This window comes from Saccopteryx leptura, chromosome 11 (assembly GCF_036850995.1).
Source record: "Saccopteryx leptura isolate mSacLep1 chromosome 11, mSacLep1_pri_phased_curated, whole genome shotgun sequence".
NCBI classification, from domain to species: Eukaryota; Metazoa; Chordata; class Mammalia; order Chiroptera; family Emballonuridae; genus Saccopteryx; species Saccopteryx leptura.
In genome coordinates, this window is record NC_089513.1 from 68,928,195 (window position 1) to 68,948,797 (window position 20,603).

At 47.7% G+C, this 20,603-nt stretch overlaps 2 protein-coding genes across 2 annotated transcripts; one reads left to right on the plus strand and one right to left on the minus strand.

Annotated features, from left to right (window-relative positions):
* Positions 1–1,635: 1,635 nt before the first annotated feature.
* ATP5PB (ATP synthase peripheral stalk-membrane subunit b) lies at positions 1,636–13,703 on the minus strand. Its single transcript, XM_066353410.1, has 7 exons — positions 13,550–13,703; positions 13,237–13,273; positions 9,145–9,290; positions 6,791–6,954; positions 6,262–6,387; positions 3,296–3,475; positions 1,636–2,107 (listed from the first exon to the last, which is right to left on the minus strand). The coding sequence occupies exons 1-7, from the start codon at positions 13,587–13,589 to the stop codon at positions 2,030–2,032; spliced, it is 771 nt and encodes a 256-aa protein (XP_066209507.1). The 5' UTR covers positions 13,590–13,703; the 3' UTR covers positions 1,636–2,029.
* Positions 13,704–13,791: 88 nt separating this feature from the next.
* WDR77 (WD repeat domain 77) lies at positions 13,792–20,603 on the plus strand. The gene is made up of 10 exons (XM_066353409.1): positions 13,792–14,072; positions 14,312–14,497; positions 15,485–15,626; positions 15,809–15,858; positions 16,448–16,518; positions 16,657–16,711; positions 17,764–17,835; positions 18,539–18,647; positions 19,164–19,232; positions 19,765–20,603. Exons 1-10 carry the CDS (start codon positions 13,958–13,960, stop codon positions 19,922–19,924), a joined length of 1,029 nt encoding a protein of 342 aa, XP_066209506.1. The 5' UTR covers positions 13,792–13,957; the 3' UTR covers positions 19,925–20,603.

Sequence of the window (20,603 nt, forward strand, 5' to 3'; positions counted from 1 at the left end):
TTTTGTATTTTTCTGAAGCTGGAAACAGGGAGAGACAGTCAGACTCCCGCATGCGCCCGACCGGGATCCACCTGGCACGCCCACCAGGGGCGACGCTCTGCCCCTCCGGGGGCGATGCTCTGCCGCGACCAGAGCCACTCTAGCGCCTGGGGCAGAGGCCAAGGAGCCATCCCCAGCGCCCGGGCCATCTTTGCTCCAATGGAGCCTTGGCTGCGGGAGGGGAAGAGAGAGACAGAGAGGAAGGAGGGGGTGGAGGTGAAGAAGCAAATGGGCGCTTCTCCTGTGCCCTGGCCGGGAATCGAACCCCGGTCCCCCACACGCCAGGCCGACGCTCTACCGCTGAGCCAACTGGCCAGGGCTCTAGTAAATTTTTAACTCCTTGAGGTTCATCTCTGGATGACCCATGCAGCATGGTGCTTAGTAAGAATGAGGAGTTTATAATTGTTACATGAATAATTTAGAACACCTCTGTTGACCCTATCAAAATCTCTTTTAAGTAACAAACAATAAAGAGGTCAATTTGATTTTTATAGATGAATGCACTAGCCATCCATATTGACCCAAATGACTGCTACTAAATTAAAATCCTAGGAAGTCAAGAATATAGCAATAACCCAAGATTCACATTCTCACATGTATCCTAGAAATTGTCCATTTGTGCACAAGTAAATCTTTATACAAGTTTTAATTAAATGCAGACAGACCTGTGGAAGTGCAGAATTTATCTGCTGGATTCTTAAGAGTGACTTCATAACACATTGAGTCTTTATTTTCTGAAGTGAGAAGCAGGAAGGCAGAGAGACAGACTCCCGCATGTGCTTGACCAGGATCCACCTGGCATATCCACCAGGGGGCAATGCTCCATTGCAACCAGAGCCATTCTAGTGCCTGGGCCAACTTTGCTCCAATGGAGCCTTGACTGCAGGAGGGGAAGAGAGAGACAGAGAGGAAGGAGAGGGGGAGGGGTGGAGCAGATGGGCGCTTCTCCTGTGTGCCCTCGCTGGGAATCGAACCCAGGACTTGACTTCCACACGCCAGGCTGACACTCTACCACTGAGCCAACTGGCCAGGGCAAATCTATACTTTCTTTCTTTTTTTTTTTTTTTGTATTTTTCTGAAGTTGGAAACAGGGAGAGACAGTCAAACAGACTCCCGCATGCGCCCAACCGGGATCCACCCAGCACGCCCACTAGGGGCGACGCTCTGCCCCTCCGGGGCATTGCTCCATCGCGACCAGAGCCATTCTAGCGCCTGGGGCAGAGGCCAAGGAGCCATCCCCAGCGCCCGGGCCATCCTTGCTCCAATGGAGCCTTGGCTGCAGGAGGGGAAGAGAGAGACAGAGAGGAAGGAGGGAGGGGGTGGAGAAGCAAATGGGCGCTTCTCCTATGTGCCCGGGCCGGGAATCGAACCCGGGTCCCCTGCACACCAGGCCGATGCTCCACCACTGAGCCAACCGGCCAGGGCCAAACCTATACTTTCTATAGACATACTACTAACATGGTAACAAAGTCAATGATAATAATATGATGTACAGTATTTCCTTTAGTTTTTTTTAAGATTATTAAAAAGCTTTAAATTTCCCATAACCTATCAGCCAGAAGCAGATTACCAATAACAGTCTTACAAACAACAAGATTATCAGTTCAATGACATTTTTAATTTTTACCCATGACAGGTGTTGAAAGTCAGAAGATTATGCAATTTGAAAAACTTGTTTCAACTGTCACTTTCCTGTAAGATAGTAGAATTAATTACAAATTTAAATTATCACTTGGTAGTCTTTAGTCAGGTACCAAATTTTATTAAAAGCAAACTGCTTATTTAAAAATGATCACAGAACTCAAAATGCAGAACAGGGACAAGAACCATATCAATATCACTGGCCAACAGACTTCTAATTCCCTCACTAGATGGACGCAAGCCTTTCATTTTAGGTGGTCAACTCCAGCCGATGGCAGCTCAGAGGGTGTCACAGCCTCGCTTCCTTAGTCCGTCAGTGTCTCTACTGTCTCAGTCCGGACAGCTGCATTCACATAACGGGCTGTGCCTGAGCCTTCTTTGCAAGCAGCTTTAGATCGGTGATGCACTTGGCAATTGTCTCCTTTTCCTGTGGTAAGGAAAGAGAAGTCTAGTTAGACCTTCCCAAACCATAGAAGGCTATAAACACCATAACTGTAAAGGGTGCCTCTTACAAGACCTCAAGGTTCCTATAGACTCAACATGGATTATTGGCTGAATAGGACTACTAGGAATTGCTTCATTATTTCCATAAGGAAGATGCAATTGATATTAAGCTATTCCAGGGCTTAATTAAAATCCCTGGCTCATAGCTTTTGAGTGAAAACTAACTAGAAATTGTAGCCAGATACTCCACTAACCATGTGCCATCGGTGTTGGCTTATACAGCTACTAGCTACCTGAAAAAGCCCAAACTAACACTGGTAACACAGAAATGTTAATGAAAAAGATTGCTGATTTCATAACTGGACTTTTTGTATTTTTCTAAGTTCCTTGCTTTTACATAAAAGGTAAATTAAAAAAAACAATTAATTAGCCTGACCAGGCGGTGGTGCAATGGATAGAGCATCGGACTGGGATGCGGAGGACCCAGGTTTGAGACCCTGAGGTCGCCAGCTTGAGCCCAAGGTTGCTGGCTCGAGCAAGGGGTTACTCGGTTTGCTGAAGGCCCCCGGTCAAGGCACATATGAGAAATCAATCAATGAACAACTAAGGTGTCACAATGAAAAACTGATGATTGATGCTTCTCATCTCTCTCTGTTCCTGTCTATCTCTCTCTCTGATTCTTTGTCTTTGTACAAAAATAAATAAAATAATTCATTTAATATAATACATATCTGGTACAGAAGAAACCATGTCATAAGTAAATAAGAATATACATTTTAAAAAGGAAACCAAGTTTAAGTAAGCAACAGAAATGTATCTGCTCCAGACCAGCGAGTGAGGCGGGGGAATGGGCGGGGGGAACGGGCGGGGCTCGGAAACGCCTGCAGTCTCTGTGTCAGGGAAATTGAACATGTTGGTTCATGTTTCCCAAATGACGGAACTTGAACACAAGTCTGCAACAACCAGTGTTCTGAACATCTTCTACCGCTGCAACCCGGGAAAGTAAGGAACCCCGACCGGATTCCGAGGAAGGAGGAGCACCGTGGATGCTCTGCACCATTTCCAGGCTCCACTGCCCAGAAAAGCCATGGAGCCGTCACGGTGAGGACTCCGCCAGCCCTTCCTGCCCTCACGCAGCAGCCCCGCTCCAGAAGCTCCAGGCGGCACGCACCTGCTGGGCGGAGATGCTCCGCACCACGTGCTTCTCCACCCAGTTGATCATGTGCTCCTGCTCCTTGCGCCGCATCATGTCCTGCACAGCGATGTGGTAGTCCAGGCGGCTCTTCACGTCCCGGTACACCCTGTGCAGCCGGTCCCGGTACGTGACCTCCAAGGTCATAGCGATGTTATTCTGAAGCAAAATGAAGACGTGATCAAGACTGTTGGCACGGTTGAAGATCACGTCCATTCTGAGGCTTCTGCCTCTTCCAGTTTCCAAACTTACTTTTCTTACTGAGGTATGATTGACATACACTATATTAATTTCACATATACAAGCAATGACTTAGTATCCATGTACACTCTGAAATGATTCCCAGTGAGTCTACTCAACATCGGCCACCACACCTAAGTTCCCGATGTTGTCTTTGTTAGAAAGGCCCTATCAGCTCCAAGGATGCTCGATTTCATGTTCTTTTTCTACTTTTATGATTTTACTTCTCAAAGTCTTTAATTGATTTGAAGTTTATTTTATTATAAGGTAGAAAGGCAGGAAACTCCCTTTCCACTAATGACGCAGGTGCCCATCTGTCCTTCCTCCCCCGAGGTGAGTGTGCCGTCCGTCCAAGTGCCTTCCGCGTCTAGTCCAGCTGACCCTCTCAGCCCCGGGCCGTCTGCCTTTCTACTCACACACCGCACCTCGCTATTCCAAGTGCATTCTCGTTTACAGTTCACTTTAATGTTCGGTAGGGCTGTTCTCATGACTACTTTTTCAGAACACTCCTAGATAGTCTTTTTACTTTTTCTATAAATCAATTTGTCCAAGTCCCAACACCCTGCTGCTCCCATCTGTCAGTATTTTCTTTCTAAGAATATGTTAGATTTAGAGATTAAAGTAGGCAGAGTTGTTGTCTTTATAATATTGAGAGTTCTGACCTTAGAACCTTCATAAGCACTTCACAAAGTAAAAAGATTAAGCACTTCTGGTTCAGTTTACTCCCAGGCACCTTTCCCTGAATGGTGTATCTTCTTCCAGTGTTTCCTAATGGACAGCCATTTGTACACTGACGGCTACTGGGCTTGTCTGGCATCCCTTTTGTACCCAGACACCCTACGGAATTTGCTTATTGCTTTAAGTTATGTTGGTTCTCCTAGGTTTTCTAGATATATAACCAGGTAATCTATAAGCCCGAAAACTATGCCTTTTTGAATTTTTATACCTCTTGTTTCTTTCTCTTCTCTAATAATATCAACTACTGCCTCCAGAACAGTGTCAAATGAACGGTGACAGGGACATCACTTCCGGTCTGTGACACGACCCCTGGCTTCTCCCTCCCCAGCAGGCCGGCACTGCTTCCGGGTGCAGCCCTGCGGCCCCTGCCCCCTGCTCTTCGCCCTCCTTCACTGCTTCCACCTCTCGGCCGATGGCCCTCTGGCCCGTCTCACCGAGAAAAAGGAAGCAGCAGAAGAGTTTCCACAAACTCCGACCACGTAAAGCAGGCTACCGGAGCTCTCCTCGGGCCCCCGCCTCCTTTCTACTCACCAAGCCCGGGAAGCCACCGCTCCACTCGGGCGCTCTTTCAAGCCCTCTGCCTGTGGAAGGACATCGCTCCAGCAAATCCCTGCCCTTCTTGCATTAATTTTTCTCTTTCTACTAAGTTCTATCGATGCTCACATGTAAGGATAAACCAGCTGACACTCATCTCTGATCAGTTTCTTCCCGGCCTTCTCTCAACCCTGGGCTAGAAAGCAGGTTCTAGGAAGGCAGACTTTGTTTTGCTCTCTGCTGTCACCCCAGAACCCTGCCTTGACTGGTGTCTTCATACAGGACGAACTCAATAAATATCTAGTAAATAAATAAAAATGTTAATGACTATCATTTGATTTTTTTGAAAAAGTTGCATCTTCTAAGCCAGATTGTTAGTGTGTACATAGGATATGCGAGGCAGAGAGCATTCTCAGCTGCAACCTAAATACACATGGAAAGGGGTTTTCCTATTTCCTGAGTCAAACAGTCGTGTGTTTAAGAATCTTTAGGGATCTTTGTTTTAAAAATATAAGCTTTTTGGCTAGCAACAGCAGAGGTTCTGATTCCACAGGTCTTAGAATCAGGTCCTAAAGCCATAGGTCCCAAACCTTTGCTAAGCGGCTAATGCACATGTGATACTAAAGCCACGCTGACACACACTGAACTGGGGTGCTGGCTGGGCAGCTCAGCTGGTTAGTGTCGTCCTGATACGCCAAGATTGTGGGTTCAATCCCTGGTCAGGGCACACACAGGAGTCAACCAGGGAATGAATGCACAAATAAGTGGAACAAATCGATGTATGTCTCTCTCTCAAATCAATAAATAAAAATTAAAACAAACACACAAAAAAGAAATACTAGATGACAGCCTTATTATTCAGATTCTTACTTTACCTTAGCATGTTATTTTTCATTTCACAGGGGCCTCTGTGACATAAACTCTGGCATAAGAAAACCTCACTTTACATATCAGGCATAAAGTAAAATAAGAACACACTTGAACCTGTTCCTAAAGTTGCTTTAGAAACTGAACACTTTAGAATCTAACTGTGATCTGACCGAGGAAAAAGCCCCACTGCTATCCGAGTCTGCTCTGTGAGTCTGGAATGTAAGGTACTGGACTTTTTTATAGCCAAGTATGTTTCCTCATGACCTGCCTTCGACCCTGTTTTAATCAACTCTAACTTAATGATTATTTTCCTTATGTGTGCGTCCAAACTATGCTCTTTTTATAATTTTTACTTTTTAATTTTAGAGTAATAATTCTAATCCTTTATCCTGACAGGTCTTAAATGTCTAACAGCCAGAACTGCCAAAGCTGACCCACATCTTCTCTCTCCTAAATAAAATATGCTCCGCCTAGTCAGCCACTCCTCACGTGAGAGTCTCCACTTTTGTTTTAAAGCACACGAACCAGTAACTTCCTTCTCCTCAGGAAGTTCTGAAACCTACCCTCTGGACATCGAAGAGGTAATGGCGCTTCTGTACCAGCGCCTGCTGGGACTTCTCCTGGTCAATTGCATCCTGGATGCTCTTGATGGAAGCCTGTTTTGCTGCTTCTAGCTGGGCAATGTTTTGCTGCAATGATGATATTGATAACAAAGATCAGTGGAAGCACCAAGGGTAGCTTAAGAAGAACAGATTCATTTGGTTTCCCTCAAAGTTATGCCCCTCATTTATAAAAACACCCACAAAGAAACACACACACATAGGAAGAAATGCACAAATCCCTAAAAGAACAGCCCATGACAGCAACACAGTATCTTGCTGTATGAACGAAACTATGGAGAAAGTTGGTAGCTTTTCAAAAATTTACCTAGACTTTTGGTCTCAAATCTGCTAGCGTTAACACCTATAATCATATTCATTATAATTTATTTCTAATTATACTGAATATATATACATTCACTTCAAAAACATCTCGATAACCTTGATGCTTCTACTAGGCTCTAAACTGTGAAGCAAGATTTATGGTTCTTACCTCATTGAGTTTATCAGCAAATTCCCCAATAGAGGCACCATATTTTTTAACTACATAGACAAGCAACCCTATTGTTGATACGGCAGAGATGGTCTCTGGAGTAATCACATATATTTCTTTGGATAGAAAATGCAGGATAAGCCCAGTTCCAAGTACATAGGGTCCTAAAAGAAGAAAAAGTTATTTTATGATGGATATGGTAAGTCTTAAAGGAGGAAGATAGAAGGGTACTTCTGCATTTAATTTGTTGAAGGCAAAGTTAAGTAAAAATTAAAATAACTGGATTCAAAGACAGAACACTGGATTGAGACTCAAGAAAACCTGCCTCTGAAACTTGTAAGAAACTGAGCATATAAATGATCTCTGAGCTTAAGTTTCCTAATCTGTAAAACAGGAACAGTACCTTTTTCATAGGGTTGATGAAATTAGAAGTAATGTATGCAAACTGCCTAGCACAACTGCTCAACGAACAAGAATTATTCCACAAAGATGTCAGGTAACTTTCCAAAGTAATTTGCACAGCAAAATGTATAATTTACTAAATGAGAACTTCGGTCAGGATAAAATTTATCTACTACTGCTTACTTTTATTGAATAGAAACCTGACATTGAAGACAAGAAGAAAGCAAAAACAAACCAACAAAAAACAAAAACAAAAAAACAACCTCCTGATAATGATCAGGTAGTGTATGTACTGTAGCGGGGAGGAAGACAGAATACCAGGACTGTCAATTCCTGTAGTGTCTAATTACAATGCTTCAACACAGCTATATCTTCTTGCCTCACCAGACGCTAGGCAGAGACAAAGCAGGCTTTTCAGGCAGCATTTCCCGGTCTCTGAGCAACGCTACTATCAAAGGACACTGGGCTGTATTCTGAGAATAAAAGGGTTATGCTGCTGACCCTTGCACAACATGGTGGACACTAGGGAACTCAGGGGTGCTGACCCCTTGCACAGTCCAAACTCTGCATGTAACTTCTGACTCCCCAAAACTTAGCTACTAATAGCCGACTGTTCACGGAAGCCTTACCGATAACATGAGCAGCTGATGAACAGATATTTTGTATGTTTTATGTATTACAGCTGTATTCTTACAATAAAGAAAGCTAGGGGGAAAAAATGTTAAGAAAACCATAAGCAAAATACATCTTGAAAAATATCCAGCACAGAGCAGGCGGACAGCTGTTGGGGGGTGGCAGGCTGGGTGAGGGGCAGGTAGGGGAATTGAGCAAAAAGGACAAAAAGAAAAGAAAAAAAAGGAAAAGAAAAACCACGTGGACATGGAGAGCAGCGGGGTGTCTGCCAGGCGGGATGAACACGCCAATGGTGTGCTGAGATGTGTGTGGAATCGGGCACCTAAAACCTGTGTGCGAATTATATTAACCAGTGTCACCCAATAAAAACCCCGCGTCTAAGTAGACCCAGGCAGATCAAACTCATGTCATGGTCAACTGTAGTCTCATACACAGTTTACCCAAAAAAGTGTTTTTTTGCCTTCAAATATATTAATTTTAAATGTGATTATCACATGTAACATTTTAATCCATGGAGATCTGAGGACAGTAATGTTACTTGCAATTTCAGTTAGGAAAATGCTATGTTAGGACACTGCTGGGAGGATTAAAACATCTCTCTGGTTCCCAACATTCCCCAGTGACAGCCGCACGTGAGTGCAGCAAGGAAGATAGCGCGCACAGCAGGACGGACACCGAGCCTACGCGGGGAACCCGTGTTCAAGTAGAACTTGGCAAATTCTTGGTTTTCTAGTCTTTCTGGGGAATAAAAATGTCTTCATAGGACTGTTGTAAGAATTAAATGATGTTAAGTAGAAGCATACTGCATTATAAAAATGCAAGATTTCAGAATGTTTTTTTGAAAGGGGAGAACCTGACAAATACAGCCCAAAAGCCCAACTTCTGTTTTCATACTTACATGTATAGTTTATTCTCTACTGCCTAACCTGGATTTATTTCAGTCCAGAGCCCTTTCCGTTATCTGACAGTACATTACAAGGTACTCGTTTCTTTATCGTCCGTCCTACAACAGAATGCACGTGGGCACCTTCGTTCCCCACTGCATGCCCAGCCCAGGGCTGGCATGAAACAGGCACTCAATAAATCTGGTATATCAACAAATGGAGACACGCTAAAAATCAAGTTAAAATCCCAAAGAAATTTATTCCAAAGACAAGTTAGAGCAACCAAATGAACTTATTTTGAATCACTTCTGCAATTTACTTTTCAAACAGCTGGTCTGATTTTGGGGTATATGTAGAGATAAGAGGCCACCAAAATCCTAGGTTCACATAAACCGTACCATCCAAACATACTATCGAACCCTAGCAAATGCTCACCTGTTACACCGGTTTTGGGGTAAAGGAACTGGAAGAACTCCTCAGGGATCAGCCCGTGACGAACTTTCCCTCCGTGCTCAGGAAGAGGCGGCACCGGGGCCAGACTTGGCTGCCCAGTGTGGAAGATCCGTGTCGCCTGCAACACCCTACAAGCAGCAATCACACAAACTTAAGCCTATTCTTTAAAGAGAACACAGTGTACGAACAGTTAGTAAAACAATGGGGAGGAGGACTGAGGCAGTTTCCCAGTGTCACAACAGAAAGCAGAGACCAGGAACAAGAAGGTCAGGGGCTCACAATCAGCGGTGTGACAAACGCAAGAGGAAAGCCGCATGTAACCTACTAGAATCCCTTCTGTAAATCCTCCTCAGTCATCCGTCTAGCACACTGTGTGTCTTATCAGCAAAGAAACATCTAAGAACACAGACTGTAGCCAGGCTATCTGGGTTCAAATCCTAAACCTGCCGCTTGACTTTGAGCAAGTGATTTAAACTTTTGTAATCTCCAATTTCTCTAAGTGAACGGGGAATAAAGGATAAGGCCTCACAGGGTTGTCGTGAGAACTGAGTTAATACACGCAGAGTATTTGGAACGGGGCTTGGCATATGTGGTTAGCTCTCATACATCCACTCTGTTGTGACCCCCTGATGCCAAGAACTCTGACCGTGAGGAACGACCTCTGTGAGGGGTGCTGACCAGCACTGTGTGAACAGGCTTTTCCAGCGCTAGGGAGCTCTACTATGTTCATCTTTGAACTGAACCGCTACAACCAAGTCCTCGAAACCTCCTTCTGTTGGTTCTCATTTTATTGTTCACTGTAAGAAAGATAATTTATGTACTTATCTTTACCTCACTCCCCCACAGTCCTGGCTGTCTAAGGAGCTCTCTGATTTTGTTTACAAAACTGAGGTATGCAGAACTAAACATAAGACTCGAAGACAGCATGACCAAATCACTCATTTTACTGGGCTTGAACTACTGTATGATAGGGGACTTGCAAATTCTTCTTGTATTGATGTAGTCTAAGACTGCTTTTTAGCAGTTAGAGCAAATTGGTGTCTCATTAACCAATCTACTGTCTAGCTTAGTCTCCTTCAAATACTCAGCATGTCTTTGTTCCCCCTCCCCACTCTGTACCTCTATCCATTTGCAATGTTAAGAGTTTGTATTATTCCTTTGATTTGGGGCCATTGTTTGTCTTTTGAATATTATTACTCTTTATTTTTTTCAGTTACAGTTTATATTCAATAGTATTTTGTATGACAGTAGTTTCAGGTATACAGCAGTGTGAATATTATTTCTGCCTCCCAATGCATTAGCTACCCCAACAAATCTTGAAATCTGAGACTCATGCTCCAGATTTAAATCAGGGTTCTTACATTTAAATCGGGTTCCTCAATCTCAGTGCTACTGACATTTTGGACCACTGACAATTCTGTTGTAGGATACTATTCTGTGCACTGTAAGGTGATTAGCAGTATCCCTGTGGCCTTTACACACACCAGAGGCATCTAGAGTAGCATCCCCACTCCCAACCAGTGCTGAAAACCAAGAATGTTTCCAGACATATGCCAAATGTTCTATGGAGGGCAAAACTGCCCCAGGTTGAGAATCACTGACTTTAATCATAGCACCAGAGAACTTGCTTCAGCCTGATACAAATCTTCTCCCCAATTCATTGTCTTAGTTCAAGAGCTCATCTCTAGCCTGAACTTAATAATCCAAAACAAGGCCTCTCCTTTGGTCAAATACCCCTTAAACCTACCCCCCCTTCACACTGCTGCCAATGTTTTTTAAATGTAAATTTGACTTCACAGGCTCTCTCCTGCCTTCAGAAAACAAGCTACTTAATACAGCAAATAGGATTCAGCACCTGTCACATTTTATACCCTCGCCTTCCTTCACTCTCCTACCCTCTAGCCATATGCAAGCACTTACAGCTCTCAAAAACAAACATAAAAACAAGAACATGCCTCACACTGCTCCTTCTGCCTGGCAGGCCTTTCACTAAACAACTACCAAGCCCATCCAACCTTCAGATCACTTCATGTATATCCTTTATAAAGGCCTCTCCAATCTTGGGCTAACATTCATTCATTCCACGAAACGTTCACTGACTTTCTACTTATGTGAGGCCCAGAAACCATAGTAATAAGCAGACCAAGTCCTGGCCTTCAACTCTCTAATAGGGGTGTGGGGTGTGTGTGTATAGCTCCACACACAATTTCAGGCAGTTGTTTCAAGTTCTATGAAGAAAAATGGGAGTAAGGTAAGGGGGCAGGGAGCAACAGTGAGGGAGCAAGCTTTTCCGGTAGAAGGCCAGAGGACATTTGAGCCAGTGACCTGGGGACGGAGCGAAGAGCAAGTACAATGATCCTGACTCAAAAATAAGCCTGGCAGTTTTCAAAGGAACAGCAAGAAGGCCAACATAGCCACAGAATGAGCTAAAAAGAAAGGAGATCAATAAAGAGGTAGGATGGGATCAATTCATTTTGGGCCTTCTGGGATAAGTTTGGGTTTTATTTCAAGGGGGATGGGGAGCTCTGAAGCGTTTGTGGGGGTGCAGCGAGGGGACTGACATAATCCCTATGGCTACTGTGAGAATGGGGTGTACAGTAACGGGAAAGGGGAGACACAGGAGACTAGCGAAGAGACCTCGGAAACAGCCCCGGTGGAAGCTGCCGGAGGATCCCACCACGGCAGCAGTGGCAGTGGAAGAAGTGGTCAGAGTCCACATGGTGGGAGAGCCCTGCTGACAGATCACAGGGAATGTGAAAGAAAACATTATCAGGGACGTTTCCTGAATCTTATGTATGTTTCCTGTGTATTTTATTTAGCACCTATGTGTGATTATTTACTTGTCTATATGGAATATATATTTTTTTCTGATAAGTTGGAAGCAGTCATATAGCCTCCCTTTATTACCTACACAAAAAAATAACTAGATATTAAAGCCATTTTTCAAGCCATAGTTATCATATTTTGCAAGTTTTAGGGCTAAAAAAAAAAAAATCTAAGGCCCCCCCTCCCCAACCGACGTGTTTATGAAATAATGTTAACAATAACAGCTACTAACATTTACTAAGCACATACTATATGTATCAGAAACTGGTTTTATAGTTTCACAGGAATTAAGTCTTTTAATTTTCATAACCCATAATGTACTACTATCTCCGTTTTGCAGATGAGGAAACTGAGGTCACAGAGCGGGAAAGTGGAGAGGCCAGGTGGACCTCATTCTTCCAGCTTTGGTGCCCCCACTCTCAACCACTGCTCTGTAGCTAGCTGCCTCCTCTCTAGCCTGCCTGAGATCCATAAAGGCGGGTACTTAGCCTGACTCATTTTTCTCTCTCAGGTTACATGGGTGGCAAATAAGTACCTACTGAATCAATAAACTTCTCTCTTACGATCTGGCAGTAAAAGTCCTAATCTAGGTGACAGATGGAAAATGAGCTTCTTTGTTTTTATTTAACAAAACTTACTCCTGTGTGGACTAGAAAACAGAAAGCAACAAACAAACAAAACAAGTAAACCACTGACACAGACAACAGTTACCAGAGGGAAAGGGGGTGGGGAAGGATGAAGGGGTAAAGGGGGTCACACACATGGTGAGAGGAGACTAGCCTTTGGGTGGTGGGCACACAATGCAATATACAGATAGATGTACTATAGAATGGTGCACTTGCAGCTTAATGTTATTAAAAGTCAATGTCACCCCAATAAATTAAATTAAAAATAAGACCTAGACCTTGTTTTTGGGTAGGCAAAAATTCTGGTTCTGGGAACTCTGATTCGGCCTATGGCTGATCCGTCTCGCTGAAGGTCACAAGGGAGAGGGGCGGGGCTTAGAAGACAACAAAACCCAGTTTCTAGTTTAGTTACAACACCTCACTTATACTCTTCATCTTTGCCATTATGTGAAACGAAGACGATGTTCCAGGCAGTTACAAAAGTCTGCCTCTGAATGAGGCTTTACGCGTTCCAAAATTACCTACAGAAAGGTAATTCTTGGCCCAAAACTAAACGGTCACCAAGAATTGAAACGCGATGATAAACAAGGACGAAGGGGAGCATCACGCCCCTCTCACTTACCCCGGACCGAGGAGGGCCGCGTTCTTCAGAGAGGGGGCTGCAAACACACAAGGCGCGGGTCAGCAAGGTCAAGGTGAAATCTGGTTTGCCCCTGCCTCGGCCACCGCGGGGTTCGATCACTAAAGGCAATCACCCCTCTTTCCTGTCCCCCGAAACCCCACGCTCACGTTCTGAGCGGCGCTAATAACCCCACTCAGGCCCAAGTCTCGCTGCGCCTTTCTTCACCCCTTTTCCTTTTATCCCGTCTAAGCAACCTTAGACGCCATTCTTTACAGTTACTCTGATAGCCCGGACCAGGGTCTTCACTTCTCACCCGCTGTGGCGGCAGCAGAGAGGACCACCCGAGACAGCATGGTCAGCAAGGGTCCGCTCAGCGGTCTCGGCGTCCCAGTTGACCTGGACAAGACAATCTGTCAGGGGCAGGAGCAAGATGGTCGCTCGCCAGTCTCGCGAGAAGAGAAACGAACCCTCTTTCCGTTCAACTTCCTCTCGCTTTTTTTTTTTTTTCTCGCGATAAGAGGCAAACGGCGCGGAGAACCTGTTGCCTAGGGCGGCAGCCAGACAGCGGAATGGGAACGGTAGAAGTAATTCTCGCGAGATGTAGAGTGCCTGTAGCCTGTCCAGAGGGGCGGAGGCCCAGAGGGTACCACGTGGGGACTGTTGAAGCTGACTCTCCCGCGGGCGTCCAATTTGGGTCTAGGTTGGCACTGGAACCGGGGAGATGAAGAAGGAAACCCCGCCTCCTCTAGTGCCCCCGGCGGCCCGCGAGTGGAACCTTCCCCCTAATGCGCCCGCCTGCATGGAGCGGCAGTTGGAGGCTGCGCGGTACCGGTCGGGTGAGCCGAGATCCCGGGCCTGAAGCTCCCTCACCCCGGCACGGGGTGACCCTTCTCAAGGCTAATCCCTCGTCCCTGCCCCGCCTGCCATCCTGACCCTTCCTTCGCTGAGCTCAGCCCCAAAACGTGCCCCGCGTTCCTGAGCTCACATCCAGACTCGGCCCGCGTGGTTCTCCGTGCGGTCACCACGGAGACGAACCCTTCAACTCGCACGCTCTGACAGCTTGTACCTCCCTTAGATGCGGCGCTCCTGCTCGGGGCTTCCAGCCTGAGTGGCCGCTGCTGGGCTGGCTCCCTCTGGCTTTTCAAGGACCCCTGTGCCGCCCCCAACGAAGGCTTCTGCTCCGCTGGAGTCCAGACGGAAGCCGGAGTGGCTGACCTCACATGGGTGGGCGACAGAGGTATCCTAGTGGCTTCCGATTCAGGTGAGTCACTCTGTTCTCAGCCTCACAGGGGGAATGAAGGCCGATGGGTACGGGTCGGGCAGGGTTCAATCTTTCATGCCCCACACTCAGTGCTTGGGGTAGCTAGAGGATGTCGGTCCCTAAGGAGAACTTCTGTGTAGGTGGAAATACCTTTCCAAGATGATAAATTGCCCTATGGGAATTCCCAACAAAATCCATAATAAAATTAAGAAATGGGTTGGAACCATTTTATCCCCCCAATCCAGATCAAGGTTAATCTTAATCTTAAAGATGGTGCTGAAGCCAATCTCTGCTGTCCCTTCCCGTATCTTCCCATTTTCTTCTTAAATGTCTACATTCTGCTTTGTTTTGTATGTCAGATTCAGCAGTGGAGACTTTATCAAATTATTTAAAAAAATGTCAGAATTGGGGTGTTGGCAGGCATGACACAGAGGTGTAATTGTGGACATTACAAATTGAGCCCCTCTCCGACAGTTGAGCTTGAACACTACATATTTTCAGGACAATTTTGAGGGCATTTTCAGTACTTAGCCAGTCACTGTGGAAGACATTGAGTTATTCATCACATTTTAAAAAGATGCTGTGAGACATGTATTGAAATTGTTCCAATAAATATTTATTATAATTGGGCAGCTTGAACCACACTGGCCTGTGTGTTACATAGAAAGTTGTGGAGATGCCATCCTTTCCTCCTGGGCACTTATTTTCCAGTGTGTTCTTACTGTAAGCCACCCTTCCACCTTTTTTCTGTCCTTTCCTAGAAGCCTTCCCCACCTTATCTAGACTGTCATTAGGAAAAGAGTAATGCCAGCTTAAAGGCAAATGGCTTGGAAGTTAGCTAAACCCTCTAATAATATGGACTGTGCTTTTATAGAAATAACTTAACTTGGTTAGTTTAGTGACTGGACCGCTTGAATCCCAGAAGTGAATTACTGTCTTGGTATAATTCAAGCTTGTTTCCTTCCCCCTCCATCCCATCCGTAACAGGTGCTGTTGAATTGTGGGAGCTGGATGAGAATGAGACACTCATTGTCAGCAAGTTCTGCAAGTATGAGCACGATGACATAGTGTGTACGGTCAGTGTTCTGAGCTCTGGCACGCAAGCTGTCAGTGGGAGCAAAGACTTCTGGTGGGTCCCTGTTCTCATCACTCCTCTCTCTAGATCTTCATTGGGTATCTTTCCTATTCGAGTAGCCTTATTATAGATCACTTTGGACCCGTTATAAGAACACAGTGACTAATTATGACATGTCTGTAAGGTTTCCTAGAGATTTTGCAATCTACTGAAGTTTGTTTCCTTTTGCTTCTTAGCATCAAGGTGTGGGACCTCGCTCAACAAATGGTACTGAATTCATACCGGGGTGAGTGTCCGTTCTTTCTTTCCCATCCTGGCCTGGGCTGTTTTGTTTTTATTTTTCTCTTTGGGACAGCAAGTCCTTGCTCTCCTGCCTGAGGGCTTTCTTTTCAAACTAGACCCTACTTGCCATTCCTGGCCCTTTCTTTCTTTTCCTGTTTTGAAGATTTTATTTATTGATTTTACAGGGAGAGGAGGGCGAGGGACAGGGAGCGAGAAGTACCAACTCATAGTTGCTTCACTTTAGTTCATTGCTTGTCGTATGTGCCTTGACCCGGCAAGCCCAGGGTTTCGAACCAGTGACCTCAGCGTTCCAGGTCAATGCTTTATCCGCTGTGCCACCACCAGTCAGGCCTAATTTCTCTGTCATTGTCTTTGCTAATTAACTTTCCCCCAAGCCTTTTTCGGTTTTATAACCCCAGCAACATTTCCTCTTCGGTTTTGTCTAATTCAGAATCTCTCCTGAAATTGATTAAATGCATCGTGAGACGGGGTCTGTCTCTCACACCCTCCCTGCTACCCCTCGGTGGGAGCTGGGCTGCTTTGTAGCAGTGCCTCCAGCTCCCTCTCCTCATCTTTCTCTTTCTCCTCTCCAGCTCACTCTGGGCAGGTCACCTGCGTCGCTGCCTCTCCGCACCAGGACTCCGTGTTTCTTTCTTGCAGTGAGGTGAGGTGCAGCCTCCTCTTCCCTGCCCTCCCCCCAACCACGCTCAGACCCTTTAGGCCAAAGTCTGGTGTGGAGAACTCCCGGCCCGCAGCTGCTGCTCCGGATTCTGAAGCCCTTTTTCTGTTCCTCTGCCTCCAGGACAGTAGAATCTTACTTTGGGATACCCGCTGTCCCAAGCCAGCGTCACAGTTGGGTGAGCCTGGGAGCCAGTGGTGGGAGAGGTACTGGGAACCCACCTGGAAGAGGCCTTCCTTGGCCAGAGTCAGAGGAAAAGTTGCCCAGTGCCCACTGGCTGTGACATAAGTTTCATAGCCGCTTCCTTCCCGCTGAGGCTCTGCTGCCCACTCTGCACTGGGTACCCAGAGGAAGGGCCGGGTCCGGAGTGGGTGTTTACTCCATTTCCTAGATGGGCACCCAGAGGAAGGGCCGGGTCCGGAGTGGGTGTTTACTCCGTTTCCTAGATGGGTACCCAGAGGAAGGGCCGGGTCCGGGGTAGTGTTTACCCCGTTTCCTAGATGGTCGCAGAGGAAGGGCCGGGTCTGGGGTGGTGTTGACCCCGTTTCCTAGACGGTTGCAGAGGAAGGGCCGGGTCCGGGGTGGTGTTTACCCCGTTTCCTAGACGGGTCGCAGAGAAAGGGCCGGGTCCGGGGTGGTGTTTACCCCGTTTCCTAGACGGGTCGCAGAGGAAGGGCCGGGTCCGGGGTGGTGTTTACCCCGTTTCCTAGACGGGTCGCAGAGAAAGGGCCGGGTCCGGGGTGGTGTTTACCCCGTTTCCTAGACGGGTCGCAGAGGAAGGGCCGGGTCCGGGGTGGTGTTGACCCCGTTTCCTAGACGGGTCGCAGAGGAAGGGCCGGGTCCGGGGTGGTGTTTACCCCGTTTCCTAGACGGGTCGCAGAGGAAGGGCCGGGTCCGGGGTGGTGTTTACCCCGTTTCCTAGACGGGTCGCAGAGGAAGGGCCGGGTCCGGGGTGGTGTTGACTCCCGTTTCCTAGACGGGTCGCAGAGGAGCCAGAGTTGGTATCTTCATGCTGTGTGCTGGAGGCTTGCCTGTGGCTTGTGTCTAGGAAGGGCAGGAGGCTGATGGAGAAATGGAGGTTCTGGGGTCAGGGATGAGGACACGGCTGCCTTGGTGGGGTTCGGGAAACCGAGTAAAGTGCTTCTGGGGTTTAAGGTGTCTTCATCTGGGAAGCTTCTTTTCAGAGCTGGGCTCTGAGTCTTGTTCCGAACCCACCCCCCTCCTTTGCAGGCTGCAGTGCCTCTGGCTACCTCCCTACCTCCCTGGCTTGGCACCCTCAGCAGAGCGAAGTTTTTGTCTTTGGTAAGGGTGCGCCTCAAACTGGGTGTTGACTTGGGGGTGGGGGGGAGAGGGAGCGCTGACTCCATACGCACCAGGCTCCAGCTGCTCCGTCTCATCAGCACACCTGGGCAGCAGGTGAGTTGTGCTGATGGGGGCTGGGGGTTAGGGGTGACCGAGCAGTGGTTTTAGTTTAGCTTTGGACACCATGGTGATTTCTTTCCCAGTGGGTCTGAGTTCTGATTGTTCTGGGTCTTGTATCCTGGGCATGGTTAGAAGTCGGGGCCACAAAGCACATGGATTACTACTATACGGCAGGTCTTTGAATAATGTCCTTTCATTCGGCATCGTTTCATCGTGAAGCTGATAAGATGCCACGGGAACTTAAATCTTGTTTATACCAGTCAGCTGACAGTAAATTGGTGTCCTTCTACATTGTTTCACTTACAATCACGGAATCAATTGATCACGTTAAGTGAGGACTTACTGTGTAGGGAATTTCATTCTACTGTGGATAGTTGATACAGTTTGAGGTTAAAATAGTAACTGCATCATCTATTAATTTAATTTTACAACCACCCAATGACTACTTATTTCTACTCAACAGAAGAGAAAGCTGATCTTCGGAGTGGTTCGCTTGTCCGAGATGGAGGGACTAGCCTTCCAGTCCAGGGCTGGTGGAGGCCAAAGCCGGGGCCCTCAACCACTGTGCCTTTTCTTTCTGTAGGTGACGAGAATGGCACTGTCCACCTCATGGACACCAAGAGTGCGAGCTGGGCCCTCAGTGCCGCTGTGCACTCGCAGTGTGTCACTGGGCTGGTGTTCTCCCCACACAGGTACTGGGCTGTCACCAGGGCCTGCTGGGTGTGAACGGGCACAGCGCGGGCTCATGCCCGTGTTGGCCAGGCGTCAGCCAATTGGGCGGTTGCATGAAGCAGGCGCTGCCCTGCTGGCTTTGAGGAGGTCACAGTCTCTTAAGGCGGCAGTCCTTTTTTGGGTTGTACAGTTCCTGTCTGCAAATGATTAACTCCCTGCTCAACACCCAAAGTGACTGATACTGTGGGCTTCTAGGACAGTGTGGCTGAAAGCATGTGTTTCTGGGTAATTGCTGCAGCTGCAGGGAGGGACCAGATGGGATGGTTAGTTGCCAGGATGATTGTCAACCCCGGCTTTCCTCCATTTCCCTCCTCTTTCTGTGGAACTTATAATGTGGACTGGAGTGGGAGCCAGACCTTAACCCAGTGTGGGGTCAGGCCGCCTTCTCCGGGTCCCTTTAGAGGGGTGGGGCCAGCCCATGAGGGCTGTCCTGTGACCCACGGGCTTTACCTTTCACACCCTCCTTCCTGTCCTAGTGCTCCCCTCCTGGCCTCTGTCAGCGAAGACTGCTCGCTCGCTGTGCTGGACTCGGGCCTTTCCGAGGTGTAAGTGCACGGCGGCGCCCTGTGATCGGGACCCGGGGAGGGTACAGGAAGGGCAGTGTCTCTTCCAAGGGGAGTGGTGATGGAGACAGGCTGTACCACCTCCCTGGGCCCGGGGCTCACTCACAGCCAGCCTTGTCCCGGCAGAGCGGGGGTGTGGCGGCAGGGGGAGGTCAAGGCTGGCATTCCAGCTGTCTCCCGGGGGGCAGTCGACCCATGTCACAGAAAGAACCCCAGAGTAAGTGCAGTGTGTTAGTGGGTGAAGGCGCCCGACGGGGTCGGGGTGGCACTTCCTTCTTTGCCCCATGCGCTGTCTGACCTTGGCTCGCCCAGGTCACTGCTCCTGTTCTAGCCACCGTTTCTTCGGTTGTAAGAATAGGGATGGATGAAGCCCTCTGGGCTTGTACATGTGATAACTGTATGTAATAGGTGTGTAACACACCCAAAGATGTGTCTGGCAGTGCTGGGCTCTCTCCTCCCAGTCGTGTTTTCTTCCTGTCCCGCACCACGCTCACACCTTTCTCTTCTTTTCTAGGTTTAGAAGCCATGCCCACAGAGACTTTGTGAGAGACGCCACTTGGTCTCCGCTCAATCACTCCCTGCTCACCACGGTGGGCTGGGACCACCAGGTCATCCACCACGTCGTGCCCACAGAGCCTCTCCCGGCCCCGGGACCTAACAGTGTTGCCGAGTAGACTGGATTAAGACAAAAAGCAGTCCCCGGGAGTAGCCACGCCCCTTGCGCCCACCCTCTCAGTTTGTGAGACAGCACGGGGCCTTCCGCGGCGTGCGGACACCCCAGCCCTGGGCAGCACCAGGCGCGGCTCAGCCCGGGGACAGCCGCGTTCCGGGAGCCTGCGGTTGTGGGGAAGACAGACTATGGAAAATGGCTCTGTAGTATGTCTGAGTGTGTGTGTGTAGTTTTTGGTGGGGGAGGAAAGTAAAAAGCCCACCCCACATCATTCCTGAGGCCCACCCTCCTGGCCCCCTAGAGAAGAGGTCACAAAAGGGTCTTCTGCTTTGCATGGAGCTGTGTGTGAGGAATCGGCGGGGTCCAGATGAGGTGTGGGGTGTGGGCGTTGCTGGGTTCTAGGAAGCAGCTCATACTGCTCAGAGACGGAGCGACTTGATATTTGCTATTTTATAGCATTCCTGGGTTCTAGGAAGCAGCTCATATACTGCTCAGTGACAGGAGCGACTTGGTTTTTTTGTAGCACTGAATTCACCTCCAACATGGGCAGTGCTTCCATTCACAAAACTCCAGCCCAGCCCGCCCTGGGGGCCAGTTACACACGGTTCTGCATATCTCCTTGCCATTAACCCGAGTCAGACTCTATTGTATTTTCTGGCCGAATAAAAAGATTGGTGCCTGTG

Coding starts and splice junctions, on each gene's coding strand:
- WDR77 (XM_066353409.1), top strand. CDS start 13,958: ATGAAGAAGGAAACCCCGCCTCCTCTAGTGCCCCCGGCGGCCCGCGAG. Junction 16,519..16,656: donor TGTTTCTTTCTTGCAGTGAG/GTGAGGTGCAGC, acceptor CTCTGCCTCCAG/GACAGTAGAATCTTACTTTG. Junction 16,712..17,763: donor CAAGCCAGCGTCACAGTTGG/GTGAGCCTGGGA, acceptor CCTCCTTTGCAG/GCTGCAGTGCCTCTGGCTAC.
- ATP5PB (XM_066353410.1), bottom strand. CDS start 13,589: ATGCTGTCTCGGGTGGTCCTCTCTGCTGCCGCCACAGCGG. Junction 13,274..13,549: donor CTCTGCTGCCGCCACAGCGG/GTGAGAAGTGAA, acceptor GTGTGTTTGCAG/CCCCCTCTCTGAAGAACGCG. Junction 3,476..6,261: donor ACCTCTTCGATGTCCAGAGG/GTAGGTTTCAGA, acceptor ATTTTGCTTCAG/AATAACATCGCTATGACCTT.